General features: G+C 45.8%; 1 protein-coding gene across 6 annotated transcripts in view; it reads right to left on the bottom strand.

Annotated features, from left to right (window-relative positions):
* LOC125766387 (serine-rich adhesin for platelets) overlaps positions 1–17190 on the bottom strand; it is a 153877-nt gene that overhangs the window by 9125 nt on the left and 127562 nt on the right. For 4 of the 6 annotated variants that reach the window (XM_049432273.1, XM_049432270.1, XM_049432272.1 and 1 more), the window contains exons 8-11: positions 15276–15697; positions 5023–5697; positions 1567–4641; positions 1060–1223 (exon numbers count right to left, since the gene is read on the bottom strand). In XM_049432273.1, the coding sequence (XP_049288230.1) occupies positions 1060–1223; positions 1567–4641; positions 5023–5697; positions 15276–15697 (4336 nt within the window). The remainder of the gene's footprint in view (positions 1–1059; positions 1224–1566; positions 4642–5022; positions 5698–15275; positions 15698–17190) is intronic. The other 2 variants (XM_049432275.1, XM_049432276.1) reach the window with 2 other exon arrangements.

Genomic DNA, 17190 nt, shown 5'->3' with positions numbered 1-17190 from the left:
CATTACAAATGATTTCCCATGATAGAAGGAAAAGATAGGAGCTGATAGAACATTTATAGAAAAACACATCCTTTACATTTAATCTATGGCATTAAAGCGGAAAACGTACTTCCGTAACGGAAAGTTAATTAATTAAATTCGCTTGAAATTGTTTCAGTAAACTGCATCAAGTAGATTAGTAAAAGTGATAGAGAGATAGTAAGATAAGCTAGTTGCGACACGCATACAGTCAGGCGAGCAGCACAGATCTAAACAGATGATTCCTTCTGTAAATTGCTTTCGCCCTCCATTACAGTGTGTACTATTGTTCTGTTGTATGCACGTGTTTGGTTGAATACTGTGTGTTAAGTTGTTTACAAGAAATATGCTGTACCGAAACATACACACACACGCATACGCATACGTACTAACACACATTCGAGGACACGCACATTCTAGTGGAAAACAAATTTAAACTGATGCAACTGATAAGAGATGGGCGCTCCGCGAAGAAACTTTTGCTCTCGGTGTGTATCTGGAAGATGTTGGCGAAAGGTGGCAGACATCGGCCGAATCCTGCTTTTGTTAACTGCCGTCTTACGAACGCAAGTTTTAGGATTTTTGTGTTGTGGGTTGGTAATAGAGATTCCAAAAAAGAAAGGCGATAAAGCGAGGAAAGTGAAACGATCCTTGGGGTTTTTTTTTAAATTTTTTTACTGGTGACAGTAACTGAGGTACGGTAATTAGGCCGTTGTTGTCGTAAACCAGTGAAGAAAAACAAAAAAACGAAACAGTTAAAATGCATCAATAAAAATGGTAGCTGGATTCGGTCGTATCCTTACACCTTCATACCTTTGCCACCACAAGCCAAAAAACCACCTGGAGGGACCAGTTTGCTAGTGCGGTTGTGTAGGGCGCCCCTGCACAACAACCTAAGATTGCCAAACGCCAAACAGAGTGGTTGGTTTTTTTGTACTTGTTCTGTGCTGTTTTGAATATTTTTGGGTTTTCTGTTGAGTTGAGTGAAGTTGAGTTGGTTACGGTTTATTCGTAAAACGAGCATTTATGGGGTGATCTTACTTGCCGCACACCTTGCAGGGATAGTCATCCTTTGTCGGTATGTGGTTAGGGTTAATGGGGTTACCGGCGGCACTCAAGAAATTACCATTTTGAACTGTGCTGTGGCTACGTCCGATGCAGTGTATGCGGATATGACCGTGGAGGGCCGCTTTGGACGAGAAGCTCTGCAGAGAGAGGGAGAAAGAGAAAGATAAAGAGAGATAAAAGTAGAGATGGGCAAAATCCCAATAAAAAAGAGGACCTTGTAAGTAGTTAGTCTATTTTAGAGAGCCTGAAGGTTTGATGATTCGAAGAAGGACTTTGAACATCAAAAAATTCTTGCCAATAAAATTGTACTATATGGTGTTAGTTGTGTAGATGTATTTGAAGAAGGTATTAAAAACCTTCAGGAATTATGTGTCTTTTAATATGAGATTCATTAACATTTATGTACTTGCTGTAAAGATCCAAGACTTGGGTTGTTTAATGAAATTGTAAGGGAAGAAGTTCGATAAAAGAAAGACCTACCGCTGAACAGTCAGGAACTTCGCAGACATGCGGTCGGACATCGCTGGGCGTACTGACGGTGTGGCCATTTTGCTGAAGATTGACAGTTTGTACGGGCTGATGCGATCTGGCAAGTGTCGTCCCTGTGCCCGTATTGGCCGTATAGTCCAGATGATCCAACAGTAGATCCTCTACCGGCGGCGGTGGAGCCGGTGGTGACGGTGTAGGGGACGGTGAACCATGCATGCCGGTGTATTTGGGTCCGGCTAGTGCCGTCGTACCTTTGTAATCGATTCCGAGCTTCTTCCAGAAGTAGTACATCTGCACACAATCGGCAGTCGATTTGCCGGGCAGCAAATCACGTGCGATTCGGTGAAAGTCTTTGCCGTACTCTTCGAGACCCTGGATGAGCTGCTCGATTTCGTCGGCCGTCCAGCGGCGATGTATGGTGGCAGGGGGACCCTGCAGCATACCGAGAATGGCCTGGTGTATCTCACCATTCGCTTCCAGCAGAGCACGCAGCGCATTCTCCTCCGAGTGGCATCCCAACGGAGCGGCCGACGAACGAGCGAGCTCGATGAAACGTTGCACTTGACGCTCGTTCGGAGTTAACGCCGGATCCCAGAGACGTTGGGCCTGCTGGGCAGCGTGGAACTGCTGCAGCCCACTGTAGACCGGTCGCGTACATTCCGGTACGATGGCTTGATAGTCTGGGCCGAGGTTAATACGGGGACGTATCGGTAACGGAGGCTCGGAAAAGATGTCACTCGTGCTGTCCATTGTGGAGTCGAGATCCACGTCCGTGGCACCTGTGGAACGAGCGTGCGTTACGTTCGTGTACAATCCGGTAGTTCCGATACGTTCGGGGTTTAGCATCGGTGCAGGGGTGTAGTGTAATGCCGGCAGAAGCGACGTGGTGGATCGCCGCAGTTTGGACAGATAGATGGTTGGTTTGCGCTGGCCGACGGGAAGGCTGGAGACGTTCACAGCACCGGTTGCTGATGATTGGGAGCGCTTGCGAGGCCACACAGGTCCTCCAGAGTTGGCACTGCCCAGGAGCGCATGCTGCAGTCTGGGTGAAGCTACCGAGGAAAGCGACAGTGAGGATGAAGACGAGGAAGAGGAACAGCTGTGTGAGGACAGACTGCTCGGACTGAGGAACACACTGTCCGCGTCCTTTGGCATGGGATCGGTTTGTACCGTGAGGGGAACCTTATTCGCATCACCTCCAAAGGTGCTCGGATCAACGTCCGAGGGTTTAGATTTTTTGGCACTAGGAGGCATGCATTGGTTGATTGCGCCAACACCGGCGGATTGTTGTTGTTGCTGTTGTTGCAATAGTTGCTGCTGTTGCTGTTGTTGTAATTGTTGTTGCTGCTGCTGCAGCTGTTGCTGATGTTGCTGTAGCTGTTGCTGCTGAGCGGCTTGACTCTGTTCGAAGAGAAACTTTTGATGCTGCCGGTGGGCAAAGTCTTTCGGTGACGAGGACAGTAATGGATCGTCCGAATTGGGCATCATTTGTGACTGCAGCGAGGAAAGGCCATTAAGGTAATACAGATCGATATCACCCTCCGTCACACCAATATCGTCGTCATCATCGTTGGGTAATACCTCTTCGAGTGCTTCCTTCACTTCCGCCGCCGATGACATGGTAGCGGAAAAGAATGCATTCGATAAGGGCGAAGATGCGTTACGCGTCTCCTCGATAAAGACCTGCGCATCGTCCAGAAAGTCCAGATTCATCTTGGACGTTCCATCCACCGAGGTGGGCTTGGACTCGGCGAAAAAGCTATCCTCCGTCTTGAACAGCTCCGAACAATGCTCATCCAGCAGGTGTTTGTTTGCTCGGAACAGGTCGTGATTTTCATCCAGCAGCTCATGCTTGAGCGCCAGTATCTTCTCACTGTCGGACACTTTCGTTTCATCGTCCTTCGGTTCGGTCTTGAAGAAGCCATCGTCGAGGAAACTTTGCGCACCGCGCTTATCGTCGAAGAAGGAGCCCGCGTCGGTGAAGTGACGCGAGTCGTCCAGAAAAGGCGATGCCTGTGCCACCGCCTCGTGCGAGGCCGGAGGCGTTGGATAGGCCAGTGGTGAAGGAAGCGGTGAAAGATGAGATCCCGACGGGGAGGATTGAAGCAAATTGGTGGCAGAAGAAGTCGTTCCTCCATTCACTTCGCCGGACGTTGTTGTGCCACCGTATAACACACTGAAGTCTTTACCGTGCAGGGCTCCAAACTCGGCCAGTCCCTCCGGTAAGGGAGAGTCTAGCACGGCCTGTATTTGACGCGAAGGTGCAAATCCTTGATCACTAATGGAGCCGTAGTCGGAGAGAGCGATCTCGTCGAGCGGTTCGGTTGAGTTTGAGTCCTGCAGAAGCTGGATCGGGTCGACGGCTTGCAGTAGCATGGCCGTATCGCTTACGCTGTACACATCGCCATCACCAAAGTCGGTAGAGTAGGCTAGCGTAAACACATCGCCTGGTGCTGATGTCGGTGTTTGCGATATGGTTAACGACAGTGGAGTACCATCGTTGGTGGGATTCGTCATCAGACTCGTGCCAGTGATCGTGGGCGACATCTTTGGCGTTGTGGACAGTGTCGCACCGGGCAGCACGGTAACGGTACGAGAGTTGGCAGACGTGATCAGCTGAGCCGTTGCATGATTAGCGATGGTCGCGGAGGAGATCGTTGGATTGATCGTGGACTGCTGCAGTGATAACACTGTGGAGGAGGTATCCCCTGTGGAGGCTGTCCGTTTCACCGCCACCTTGGTACCGCGTTTTAGCAGTTCGATTAATGTAGCATCTTTGAGTTCGGTGCCGGCAACCGTAGTGGTGGTAGCACCCGTCGCCAAGCCATTGATCGTTATGGAAGGTGCCGAAGAGGTGCTGATGGACTGTGGTGAGCTGGTGACATTTATAAGCGTGGCTTTGGAGTGCAACGTGGCGGTATTGATGATCTGGGTAGTACCGTTGGACGTGGAGACGATTGCAACCGTGTTCGGTTTCGGTGAGAGGAATGCTTCGTTGGCGTCGATCAGCCGACGGGCGGTTAACGGTGGAGCCGGTACGACGAATGAACCCTTCAATAAGAGATTCTATCATTACCAAAACGCGCGGTGGCACGAAACGGTACACCAAAGAAAGATACGACACATTAGGAAACGGAACGGAAAAGAAACGAAACTATAAATGCATCACATATACAGGTACGAGATAGTTTGTTGCAGAAGCGGAACATGGCTCCATTTTGACAGCAATGTCATGCGATTGCATGAGATTTGAATTGAATGGAAACGCCTAAAATTATGCAATTTAAAAATTTAAATGTCTGCTATGACATTATGCAATCAAATAATATTTTTTTATGCATAAAAACAGTCTAAAAGATTAACAAAATTCACTTTTGCAACAATCTATCAAAATTAAAAAAACAACCAAAATTAAACACAGAGTAAAATCGAATCAAAATGTCCTACCTTCAAATCCTTGCTGCGCTTATTGATGATCTTCTCCTCGATCAATGCCCGCACACCAACGCTCGCTGTCTGTAGCGGTGGCCCAGTGTTTTCCTTCTTATCACATTTCTTTGCCTCCGAATCCTTCTTGAAGTAACCGCCGTGCAATCGCATATGCCCGTTGAGGGCGGGAATATTTTTGAACTTCCGGTGGCACAGGTTACATTCGACCGGCTTCTGCTCGAGCTTGGTGGTGGTAGCGGCGGCGGCAGGCTGTTGAGCAGGTTGATTCTGCACACCGCCACCCTGTCCGATGCCGGTTGTTAATGTAGTTGTCGTTGTAGTGGATGCCGTCGTCGAAACCGCACTGACCGCACTGATGGAGGACGTACCGACCGCAGACGACGACACTGAGATGGTCGCTGTCCCGGCGAGTGGTCCATTAGGATCGGCACTTGCACCGCCAGCATTTGTCGCCTTGCTGATGATGTTGGTGGTGATGGTACCGTTCGGGTGTGAGCTGATGATGGTGGGGTTGACGGCGTTGGAGGTGGACAGCGTGGTCGTCTGTCCGACTGCCATTGAAGGCACTGGCACTGTACTAACCACCGTTGCCGTTGTCGACGCCACCGCTGACGTTAGTGTCGTCGCCGTCGTTGCGGTAGTTGCGGACAGCTTGTTCTGGCTGAGCTGCAGCTGAAAAGTAAGGCATTCAGAGATCTGGTAAGTCGGTCATCTTGTGTCTTTTTTGGGGTATGTAAGAGCATTAAAAGAGTGGACGTGTTTGCCGGGATGGAACAAAGCGATACAAGGTGGCAGTGTAGTGTCGCGCAAAAATGGTTAGAAATCTGCTTCTGACTTTTGGTCGTTTCGTTTGTACGTCCGGGGATCATGTAGCAGAGAGGCTAAGAGTTTGGGTTTTTTTTTCTTCTATTCTCTTGCTAGATTATTTCACCCCTAGGACAGAATGGTGAAGCAAAAGGAGCACAATGTTAATTTACGACTGTATGAGTGTCTGTGTGTGTTTTTTTGTTGGGTTGCGTCCTATTCTCATCTGCCATCTACAGCCAGACTGTCCGAGAAATGAACAGCAGTCTCCCTCCGGAGAATAAACCAACCCACAGGGAGGGTAAAACTATTATTATCTTTTAAAATGGAAATGTGCCCTTTGTCCGCACTCTGTTCCTACAAACCATAGGCAGTCCGCGTTCGGTGAGTTGGCATCCGGTGCTACCGGAACTACTAATGGGCGGTTTCGTCGTCGTCCATTTTGGTCGGTAGATTACGCGGTTCCCTTGGCGGTACGGGCTGTACCAGTTGTCTTAATCTTTCGCTGGGTATGGCTGTGTTAAATTTATGGATTCACCAAGGGTCAAACTTTGCGAGATTCGAGCCACTCTCTCTGTGATGGGACATTTCTTGCATTTCCGCCTCGGGAGGTAGTAGTGCTTATCGGTGGATGGTCCGAGCAAAATGACAGCGAAATAGGAGTGGTGCAGAAACAAAACTAAAACCATTGGGAAAGCTTTTATCCACTGTGAGTTTTGTAAGAGGACTTTTTTGTAGCATTAGAAGAGCAATAAAGTTATGCAGAAATGTTGCAAGCAGTAGGAGTTGCAGGCATACATAATTTTAGTATAAAATACATTCGAACGCTATGAAGTTGTACGTTTTAGCATTTTCGCAGTAACATCAAATAATCACGCATATAAATTATTGGACGAAGTTATTCTTTGGACACAATATATAACTGGGTGTTTTGGCTTTAGCAGTACCTTGTGTATACCTTTCATATAGTAAAAGTCAGATTAGGCTTCTAGGCATACCCAAAAAAAAAAAGACTAATATGTCTTCACTAACCCTAATGGTTTCAAACATCTCGTTAAGAAATGTTTTACCCACCGGTAAACTTTCGCCCTTTACCCAGGCCCAAGTATCAGTTTCATTTTTCACCCCCAAAACGTATGCAATACCGCACAACATTCTTTGCGCTGGACACACACACAAAAAAAAAAGACTCCCCAACAGCAACACGTTCCCTCCCCTCTGTGCGCTAGTCGAGAAAAGGCCCGGAAACTTGGTAACCACTTTCGACAAGTTGTTTGTTCTCGAGTTGTTGTAATCCCTAACCCGAAAGCTCGTTAGCTGCCCTTTTCAGGCGGGTTGGATACGAATCGTCCCAAACTCCCCCCCCCCCCCCGTTCTCCTCCAATCCGCTACTCCTTTTGCACTACTGTGACATTGCAACATTTGCGAGCGGTGCGAAACGATAAACCCATTTCGTCAAACACATTTACCTCGGGACAAACGGACAGGCACTTTAGGCAAAGAAGTTCCCAGCCAGGCACTCAACCACCACCTTCGTAGTGGTTCTGGCTCGGGCACGTTCTTCATTGGCATTTCTCCCGGGTATTCGGGGACGCCGTTGTCGCCTTTGTGACAAGGTTTGGTGACACACCGGCACACAGTGACACACGGGCACGCACACTAAACACAGCACGGAGTCATCCGTTTCGTTGCATCCGGCATCCGGAGTTGCGACCGTGTCATCCCAGCATGCCGTCGTCTTCTAAGTCCGTAATTCAATTGAAACTTATCTATTCAATCAAATTTCGTTATTCAATCCGTCACCCGGAGCCCGGTGCGGGCCCATGGGGCAAAAGTGGTGCGTGTGCCTATTTGGTCGAGTTCCAACAGTCAACAGGAAATGTGTGTACCACGCCACGGTACTGCTTGGATGGATAGACGGCTGCACAACCGACAAGGATCAAACTTCGAAACCCATTAAATGAGATTTTCGGTTTGTACCACGGCCATGTCGTGGCAAATGAGCTTACGGTTTAGCAAGCATGTTAGAAGGATATTTCGACTGTATGGTACCGTGTGTCTGTTTGTGGTAAGAAACATTACTGACGATATATTCGCTTACTGTTCCTTGTAAAGTAAAGTCATACAGGAATAGTTTTACAAACAGATTGCATACATCTAGGCGTTTTTCTTCAGTTATAAGAACTGGCGTAAATATTATTGCGAATTACATGATATATCTTTTGTAGCATTTAATACAACTAAGGTCATTGAGAAATAAAGTTACTCAAAAGATATTTTTCTTTTTAGCTTAAAAAACCTTCCACAAATGCTCCAAAGTATCGAATGTGCCTTACACGCGGTGCGGCAGACAAGCGCTGAATGCAAAGGCCGATCTCGCTTTCGCAAGGTTCGTGACCGAAAGGGTGGCCCGGTTTCGGTTTCGGTTATCTTTCATCACTTATCCTTGATGAAAAGTGACATATTCATTTTGGGAAAACGCAAAGCAAATGGGATGAGAATTGTGTGCAGGACAGAAAGGATAGCACATTAGGGTGGGGTTTGTAGAATCGAGGATTCTTTGTAGCGATCGTCTTGCTCACATAAGTTCCGTCCCAGAAGGAAGTCTGCACACAGACTGGTGGTTACTCGTTACTCGGTAAGGACAAAGTTTGCGGTTGTCTGTTACCCCTAACGAGTGTCCCGCCGTGATCCGTCTCTCAATCACGCTTGTCAACGCGAACCGGGTTGGAGATAGACCGGGAAGAAATTAAGCCATCCCATCCGGGAGAGATTCATCCGTTTTCCAAGCACGAAGATGCCCACCCTTCGGTGCGTTTCAACGTTCCGGGTCGATCCGGATCCCTTTACCTTGCGGACACATGCGGTTTTCGTGTGTATCCACCCTGTCAGCGACACGTGGTAAAAAGGCTTTTTGGGGGCGGATGATTTGCATCGGAAATGTGTTCACTTCACGCAAAACGGCAAGTTTTGATGTGTGTTCAATTATGATTTCACATCTCAATCCTTTATTGCCGCAACTCCATTATGATCAAGAGCTAAAATCAAAGCACTCCCTTCGGGCGATTTCTGGCTACTGCCAGTGCTATTTCACAGGCAAATGACCCATCAATAATGCTGGGAAGTGGGAAACCAGCTCTAACGATGATATCGGTCGGGGATGCTATAAATTGCACGTGAGTGAATCCGCCGGCTGGAAACCGTGTGCCGGAAGCAAGTGAACCGATTCCTATCTCATTTTTTGTTTGCTTCCATCCCTCAAATCACACATGACAGCAAACACTCACATTTTGGATGTGAATGGTTCTGACAGGGTCGGCTTTACTATCGAGATTCGTTTATTTTTTTGGCTGTTTGTTGTTCCTCGTTTTCTAAAAGGCTGAAGTATGTTCATTAAAACCATCTCCCCATGCTTTGCGATGGGAAAGGAACCGTAAGCTTAGGATCAGGTCGTAAATATAGGCCGGAACGATCGGTTGAAAGCAGTCGTATATTAGTGTTTGAACCCGTCTTCGCACGCTTCTATCGGGTCTATCGGGACGGGTTTTTGGGGAAGCGACCGGTAAAGCATTGAACATTTATGCCACTCTACCTTAGGATTCGATGGTTCGATTTGGCGAAGGATTTTGATTTGGTGGCGCGTAAAAGCACGATCGGTACGGACGGTTGCCGGAACCGTACCCGGCCCCGAAATGGTGAATGATTGTGCCCATCCATTCAACCCCAATCCATTCACATTCTTCATCAGCGCCGTACGGAAACGTACATCAGGCGGGCCATCAGATGGACGAATCGCATTACGCACCGTGCCGTAACCGGATTCTGGACGGTGGAAAACACTTTTTATGGCACTTTCCAAAAAAGGAGCCACCATGCCCCTGTGGAGGTTGTTTATCTGTTTTGTGAGCTGTTAGTGTACATATGTAGCAAAACTCGGTGTTACCATTTACGACATCCTGTGCGGTACGAAGGAGTTACGCGGTTTTTTGTTGTTGTTTTTTGTTGCGTCGAACTCGGCAAGGTTGTAAAACGGAATGGATCAATTTTGGGAGATTTTACCATGAATGGCAAAAATCGGGTGGCGGGTTTGGTTTGCTGGTACCATAAAGCTTACTTTAGAAAGTGAAATCCTTCGTGAAGTGCTTTGCAATTTAAGGATATTCTAGTGCGGAAAGGTATTAGATGATGTACGGAGCTAATGGATGGGAAAAACGAATGATTATCTGACCGAATACCATTATTGGAGATGGGGAAAAAAAAAGAAACTCAAGCTTTATACTTTAATTTTTATAAATTTACTTCTAAATGGTTCGATGTGGTTCTGTGAAATAGTCAACTTGAAGCAAAGCGCAATGAAGGTAGCTTTTGCTATGTGAATTGCATAACTTTAGGCGTTTTGTTTTTTATAGTTTGTAAGGTTGTTGGTTCTATATCCGGTAGATTTTGATAGAAAATCCAGAATGTTAGATAAGAAAGTGTCGCGCTAGAAGTTACCAAAATCTGGAGCATTTTTGCAAGGTCTTCACAATGTTAGGAATATCTTGTATTTTGGGTCGAGTTCTAAATAACTTAGTTGTTTTTGTGAATAATCATCTTTTGCTGCTTTTGCAAATGCTTGGAGTCTTCTAAACTTAAAGCAGCCGAAGCAGCTAGTCTTGAATAAACCTTCATCAACTATGCTATGTTTGAATAGCGATTTCTTACAAAAATAAACGCCATATTTGAGCCTTCCTTAAGTATTTCCATTTGTCTTGAATCTGTTCCATTTCTTATAATCAAACCTTTTATTTGCCTTTCTACGCCTTTTGAAGGAAAATACCTTCAAAGGGTATCCTTTTGCACAGATTCTTTCCCTTATCTTGGGAAAATGGCGAAAAGAAATGTGCCACTGAGCTGGCAAAGAATTCCTACCACCGTCCTTCTTATGCGATTGCAATCCTCGGAGGCGAATCAGCAAGACAACAGGAAAAAAGGGGTTCGCTCAGAAGTTGTGCGAAAATTAATGGACCGTCCCATATCTAAGGGCAATAATTCATAAGCCAAGAGAGGATTGCTGACACGGTCTGATTTGGGTTCGTATACCGGAAGTGTCCGGAATGGCCGGAAAGGCCGGAAAGTCCAATTCCGTTCCAGTGTGCATGGAAACCGTCGGGTATCTATTCGCACCGCAGCATACCAAGGTAAATTGGATGATTGCTGCAAAAGCGGAAAAGATAGGAACCGAAAGTGTTCATGAAGCAGGGCAAGACATACAAACCAATGTGCTTAATTTTCATTTTCCGTTCACCCGTTCATTGTAAAGTACGGTGCTTAAGATCGGTACGGAGCTGATGCTCATCATCCGTGAAACATTAGCGTGTTTCGGTTGAGAGACTTGACTTTAAAGGTGTCCGCAACACGTTCCCACTGTGCCAGGTGTTTAAAGATGTTTGTGCATGGGTGAGCCCTTTTGTTTCGCAAGTTAAATTGCTCCGAACGTGAATGGCTTATCGATAAACGGTGTGACTTTTGGGACAATACAACGACCACAAAATGGAAGTCTTTAATCAACGGAAAAATGGGTGATAACATAAAGCACAAGCTTGTTGTAAGGAGCAGTTTCTTCCGCCGTGAAAAAAAATTACATTAAAAGTGTCATTTTATTTAAACGGCTTTCCATGTACACAGACACACACACACATACAAAGCCCCTATTTAACCGTTTCAATATTGGATAAGGATAAAACTTTTTCCCTTTACCAAAAGAAATAACATGGCTTGTTTTTTGTGCTTGACATTCACCGTACGCCGAGCGTAGAACAAAATTGAAAAATCCCCTCATCGAAAGCGATCGCAACCAATGGAAAGTGATGTTAAGATGTGGAAAATGAAAAAATAACATACCAACAAAGAAAGAAAAAAAACACACCCCAACGGCCTAACATCGGCCCGAAATGGGGTGGGGTGTGGGAGAGCGAGAAAAAACTCGTTAGCGTTTATTTCGTGACACTTCTCGCGATGAAATAAAAAGCAAGCACTTGCCATATCGATTATCATAATGCGTAAGCCCAACGGTTTCGGTTTTTGTTTGGCTTTGCTGCGAAAGGGCTTGAATAGCTTCTTGAAAGGAAATTTCATTTCGAAAGCCTTGTTTTTTGGGTGCTGTAGACAAAAAAAAGAAAACGATGGTGTCTTACCGTCCTATCTGCCACCGGTTATCGTTGGCCGATGAGGATCGCTTTCATTACACGCTCGCAACACACGCAAGGTGTAGCTGTTGTTCCAGTGTTCCGAGCGTTTAAAAAACAATCCACACAGGCTAGAAGCACTGAAACGCTACGGGAAAAGGCAAGGAACCACTTTTATTTTTGCACCAAAACGACACACAAAAAAAATGGAAACATTGTACAACCGAACCGAGAAAAAGCCAACGGGTGGTTGTGAATTCAAAATTATAAAGTACTATCAAGCACTAGAGTTAACCTTCCCAACCTTCCCTTTATGTCGTTTTGTTGCTTCTCCTAGGAAAATAAACCGTTTTCACGCTGGGTGATACCATCCCTCTTGTTTGTTGTGTGTGTTTTTCTTCTCTTGTCCATGTTTTTTTTTGGTGTGAACCACAGCACGGGAAAGAGAAAAAAAAGCCGCTCTCTGTCTATTGGCAATATTCCAAGCTCGATCTAGTTTAATGACGGTGACGTTGCTGATAATGACAATAATAATAATAATAATAATAGTAATAACACCTTGAGACCTTACACTTACACTCGACAAACGGTGCAAAACCATCGGCACAAAGGTCGCACCATGGGTAATGATGGAAACCCGTGCGCAAAACGGTCGTAGGACTTCATTTAACTTCAGCTTTTTTTTCCCCCCGGCCCGGTTTTTACTTTTTAACAGCAAACCAAACAGTGTGGGGACGGGTCACAAAAGATATAGCAATTTTGGAAAATTGAGTCCCTAACAGGTATCCATCCGGGTTGTAGGTAAACAACAGCAAAGGAGCAATGTGTTGGGACGTGTTGCGTGAAAAGGGGGGCAAAAGTGTTTTTGCAATTTTACGAAATGAAACCAACGCAGCAATTTTGCGTGTAGATGTGCGAATGCGCTTTTACTGTACTTTGTTTTTGCTCGTGTCACTGTTTGTTGTTGTTCTGGCCCCGAAAACTAGGGCAATATCTTGATTCTAAGAATTCGAACCCTGTCCGGAGCGCACAATCCTCCCGGTAGTGAATGAAGTTGTTAATAAAGATCGGTATGATTGCAGATTGCAAAAGGGACATTCGTTGGAAGCGAGTGTTTCTTCACTACCAGGAACGGTCACAAAGTGGAAGTTTTTGTTGATTGTGTACATTGGATGGCTTGCAGGACACAGCACATCTTTACACCGGAAACACTACCGGGTTAGAAAGAGATGCTTGAACATGGTTGAAAGCTGTGGCGTAAATAGCTTCTGGCGTTGTGTTATTGCTGCATCAACGACAGTAATTAATGTCACCAAGGATGGAGATGTAAAATCGTATCGCTCGAATCTTCGTATGGTTTACAATTGGAATCATTACGCTTCACACAGGTAGACAACGCTAGGAAAGCATACCATACAAATAACAAACTATTTTATTCCCGGCAAAAGTCAAACATTTGATATGTTTTCAGATATTTAATACAACAAAGGTTTTTTTTCTCGGGGTTTTATATTTCTATTCACGAACAAATAGATTTCGCTTGAATAGTGCGGAATTTCATAATGCCTTTGTTGGGTAGCTGCATATAGAGCGTTGCTGTCGAAAAATATTTCATAAAGAAGACAACTCTGTATTAAAATTGCATTCATTTAGGCGCGTTGTAATATAGACTGTGCACTTTCTCTTGTTGGACGGGCATTGTTAGTTTGCTCTGTATTGTCAAAACAGTTGAAGGCAAAAAAAAGAAAAAATATGATTGCAATCATTTTGCCAGAAGGTATTCACGGTATATGGAATTTATACATTTAGTGAGCTTAGAAATATCTTTGAATACAATTGAAATCTGTTTGTACTAAAGCTTTTAAATATAAACATAAATTCCCTAAGTTTTCTCTCTTCATGAGGTACAAAATCAATAATCAGTGCGATTGGAATCATTGTCAACCCATTTTCAACAAGTGCCAAGTGCATTAGCGCTTGAACACACTCTCCAGGCTGAAGAAATTCCATCAACAGCTATCTTTTACCATTTTTTTCCCATACACATAAACACACCAGTACCCGTGTGAAAGCTATCGAAGCGATAATGCGCGCTTGGAAGGGCTTCACAAGATCCAGCGTTGAATGCGTGCCAGCGCTTCGAAAATGGGCTCACCGTGCCATTTTGATTTAGCATACCGTCCCCAACACAAAGCATTTGCCAATCGAAGCCATCCGAGCATGTTCGAGAGCGCCGACAGTCGTCGATGTACGGAATGCGCGCACGTGTAGAAGCAGAACGGCCAGCAGTAAGAAGGAGAATAAGATGAAGAAAGCGCACAGAAATACAGTTGCCATCGTGTGGGGCTGAATCTTTGCATGAAGCTGCGAGGGAGTTTCAGCAAAAATTATGAATAAAACATCGTCCGCTATCCCCATTGTCATCGAGAGCATAAGCGATTCGAATGGTACCGAAACCGGGAAGGCAAAAGGGCATGGAAATGGTCCCAATGGGAAGCTGTTTGTTCGGACTGGGATCGTTGAAACTATACGGTGTGTGTGTGTGTATCGCTTTGCATTGCAATGCATACACACGCTTACACACAAAGACTTCGAAACACTAGCCTCTCTACAAACGGGGTGGATCATTTCCCTGTGGTGAAATTCGGCTCGTGGACGCCTTGAAGGCGCTCCTCCGTCGAAGTTCGCTGTGTGTTGCTGTTTTTTTTATGTGTGCTAAAATCGAAAAGAACGTAGCGGAAACTTGAATCCATATCAAAATGCAAAACAGCACCGGGACATTGTTCCGGTCTGGGTTGAGAACAAAAAAGAAAAAAAAGAAAAGAAACTACAACCGGTGCGATGCCACCAAAATGCGCTTTCCGATGGAGGCGCCTGGTGCGCGCACGTGGATATATGAGGATATGATAATGGTATCCATTTCGCGCACAGCGAGCAAGCGAAAAATACTACAAAAAGGAAAGACCATTTGTGCGCAAAGATAGAAAGAGAGAGGGAGAGCGCAAATACACGCTGAAACAAGCGAACAATGGGACACTTTTCCTTTAATTCGCGCTGGGCATCCGCTGGGCGCTGGAATAGGAAGAATTAAATTACCCTCCTTTGGTGTTGGATTGGATGTGTGTAAACGGCGGTGTTCAGTGGGTGTGGAAGTGGGAACGGAGTGTGTCGTTAAAATGCTTGATGCTACCACCGAGAGCCTAACGGCCATTAAACGACTCTCAGCACACACATTTCTTGTCGCTTCTTTCGCTGTTTAGTGTTGATTAGGGGGCTTACCTGCATATTCCAGGTTCGTGGACGTACCGGAACCTTCTGGCTGGTGGTGACCAACTGTCCGGTGCCGTTACCGCTCGCGCTGACACTGGAAGCGGCGGCAGCAGCAGCGGCCGCTGCATTCGCCTGCTTCGTCTGCTGCATGATCTGGGAAATAAGATCGAGCTGTTGGCGCGTAAGGCCCTCATTTCCCGAGCCTGGCGCGGGCGAGCTCGGTGAAGGCGATTTGCAGCTGGAGCTGGAGTCGCTAACGTTTCCGCTACTACTACTGCTGCTGCTGCTACTGCTGCTGCTGGAACTGCTGCTCGAACTGCTGCTCGAAAGGCTACAATTGCTGTTGCTGGAGCTACTGCCGGTCGTTCCGTTGCCGGTGGTTGTGGTGGTGAATTGGACTAATGTTGCTCCATGGGGAGAGCTTGCATCGCCTTGAGGGGGAAAAAATGAACAATTGATATCATTAGTGAATACTTTAAATCGCACGAGAAAGATATTTAATATGCATACGCCAGAAGATATGGAATTGGTATTATTTTCTGGTAAGAAAGCAATTTTGAATGACGATTGCATACTTTTAGGCTGTGATGTTACAAATTCCATTCCACCGCAATGACAAATATTTGAAACAAAAATGTATAGTAGAATTACATTTCGAGTAACGTTTCTTCTAATTCTTATAAGTTTCTTATAACAACAAATTTCTTCAAGGGAACATTTTTGTTGCTTAAATTCAAACCATCTTTACACTCGACGACACCTACTGTAATGCAAAATGGAAGCTGTCTAAACCATCGCAAATCATCAGATTTATTCGCCCTTATCTCACTGAGCACATTTTTTCCCGTCCATCGAATGCGAATGCAAACTGGCAGCATGCTTGAGTTGTTCTTAACGAACGCAGTCCGCCAAAAGCCAATGAAAGCTCGCATCGGAGATAAGGCACACGGGATAACGAACGCCGTGGCACTTCAGCGAAACACGGGAATCGGAAAGGGAAGGGCGCCAAAAAAGAAAGTTGAACGGTACGAAACGTTTTTGGTTCGATCCACACGTCACTCTCAAACACACGACCGATTCACCGTTCGTTCCGACACACATCAGCAAATTTGGGATTTTTTTGTGTTGTTTGCAATCGTCGCAACCACCCACACCTGCATCGCAACTTGGAAGTTATCTCAAAAGTGCCTCAACGGGGGGGCAAGACGCCAGTTGATGGTGGATGGGAACTGTTCGATGCTTTCTTGCGCTGCTTCGTTTCGCTGGCCCTATATGAACCGGAATATGTTGCTTCGAAAATGCTGATGGCTGGTTGCCAACTTCTGCATTTGTGTACCCTTACTCTCTACCTCTCCCTTCCCTCTTTCTTTCTCTCTCGCTGCTGCTGCTGCAAACCGAAAATCCCATTCAATTTCAATAAACTGTCAGCACCAATCAAATTTTCGATCCTCTTTCCATTGGTGTGGGTTTTTTGGGGTGGGTTTTTTTTCACGTTTACTCACGAACACACCGCACCACACACGTGTGCGTTGTGGAGCCAGTTCCGGTGTACCTGTGGTACTCGAAAGCTGTTCGTAAGCAATTCGATCCCTTTTTCCATCATCAGCATCATCACCACCGACAACACCGGCTGTCGGTGAGGCTACGTCAGCAGGGCCACGGTGAGCACTTTTCACCGGGGGAGTAGCAACAACAGAAAAAAGGGAAACCTTCAAACAGCAATCCCGTTTTTACTCTTTATCCTATTCTGTAGGGAAAAAGAAAGCAGCATGATGTGGAATTCACTGCGTTCCTGCGTTCCTCCTTGCTGCCTACCTCTGTTTTCCCAAATACAAATCGACAACGAACACTACGGACAAACAAAAAATCATCAATAACACACAATCGAACGTTGTGTTGTTGTGTTGTGCTATTTTTTTTCTTT

The sequence above is a fragment of the Anopheles funestus genome, chromosome 2RL, assembly GCF_943734845.2.
Source record: "Anopheles funestus chromosome 2RL, idAnoFuneDA-416_04, whole genome shotgun sequence".
Lineage (NCBI taxonomy): Eukaryota > Metazoa > Arthropoda > Insecta > Diptera > Culicidae > Anopheles > Anopheles funestus.
This window is presented reverse-complemented; position numbering and strand designations above follow the sequence as displayed.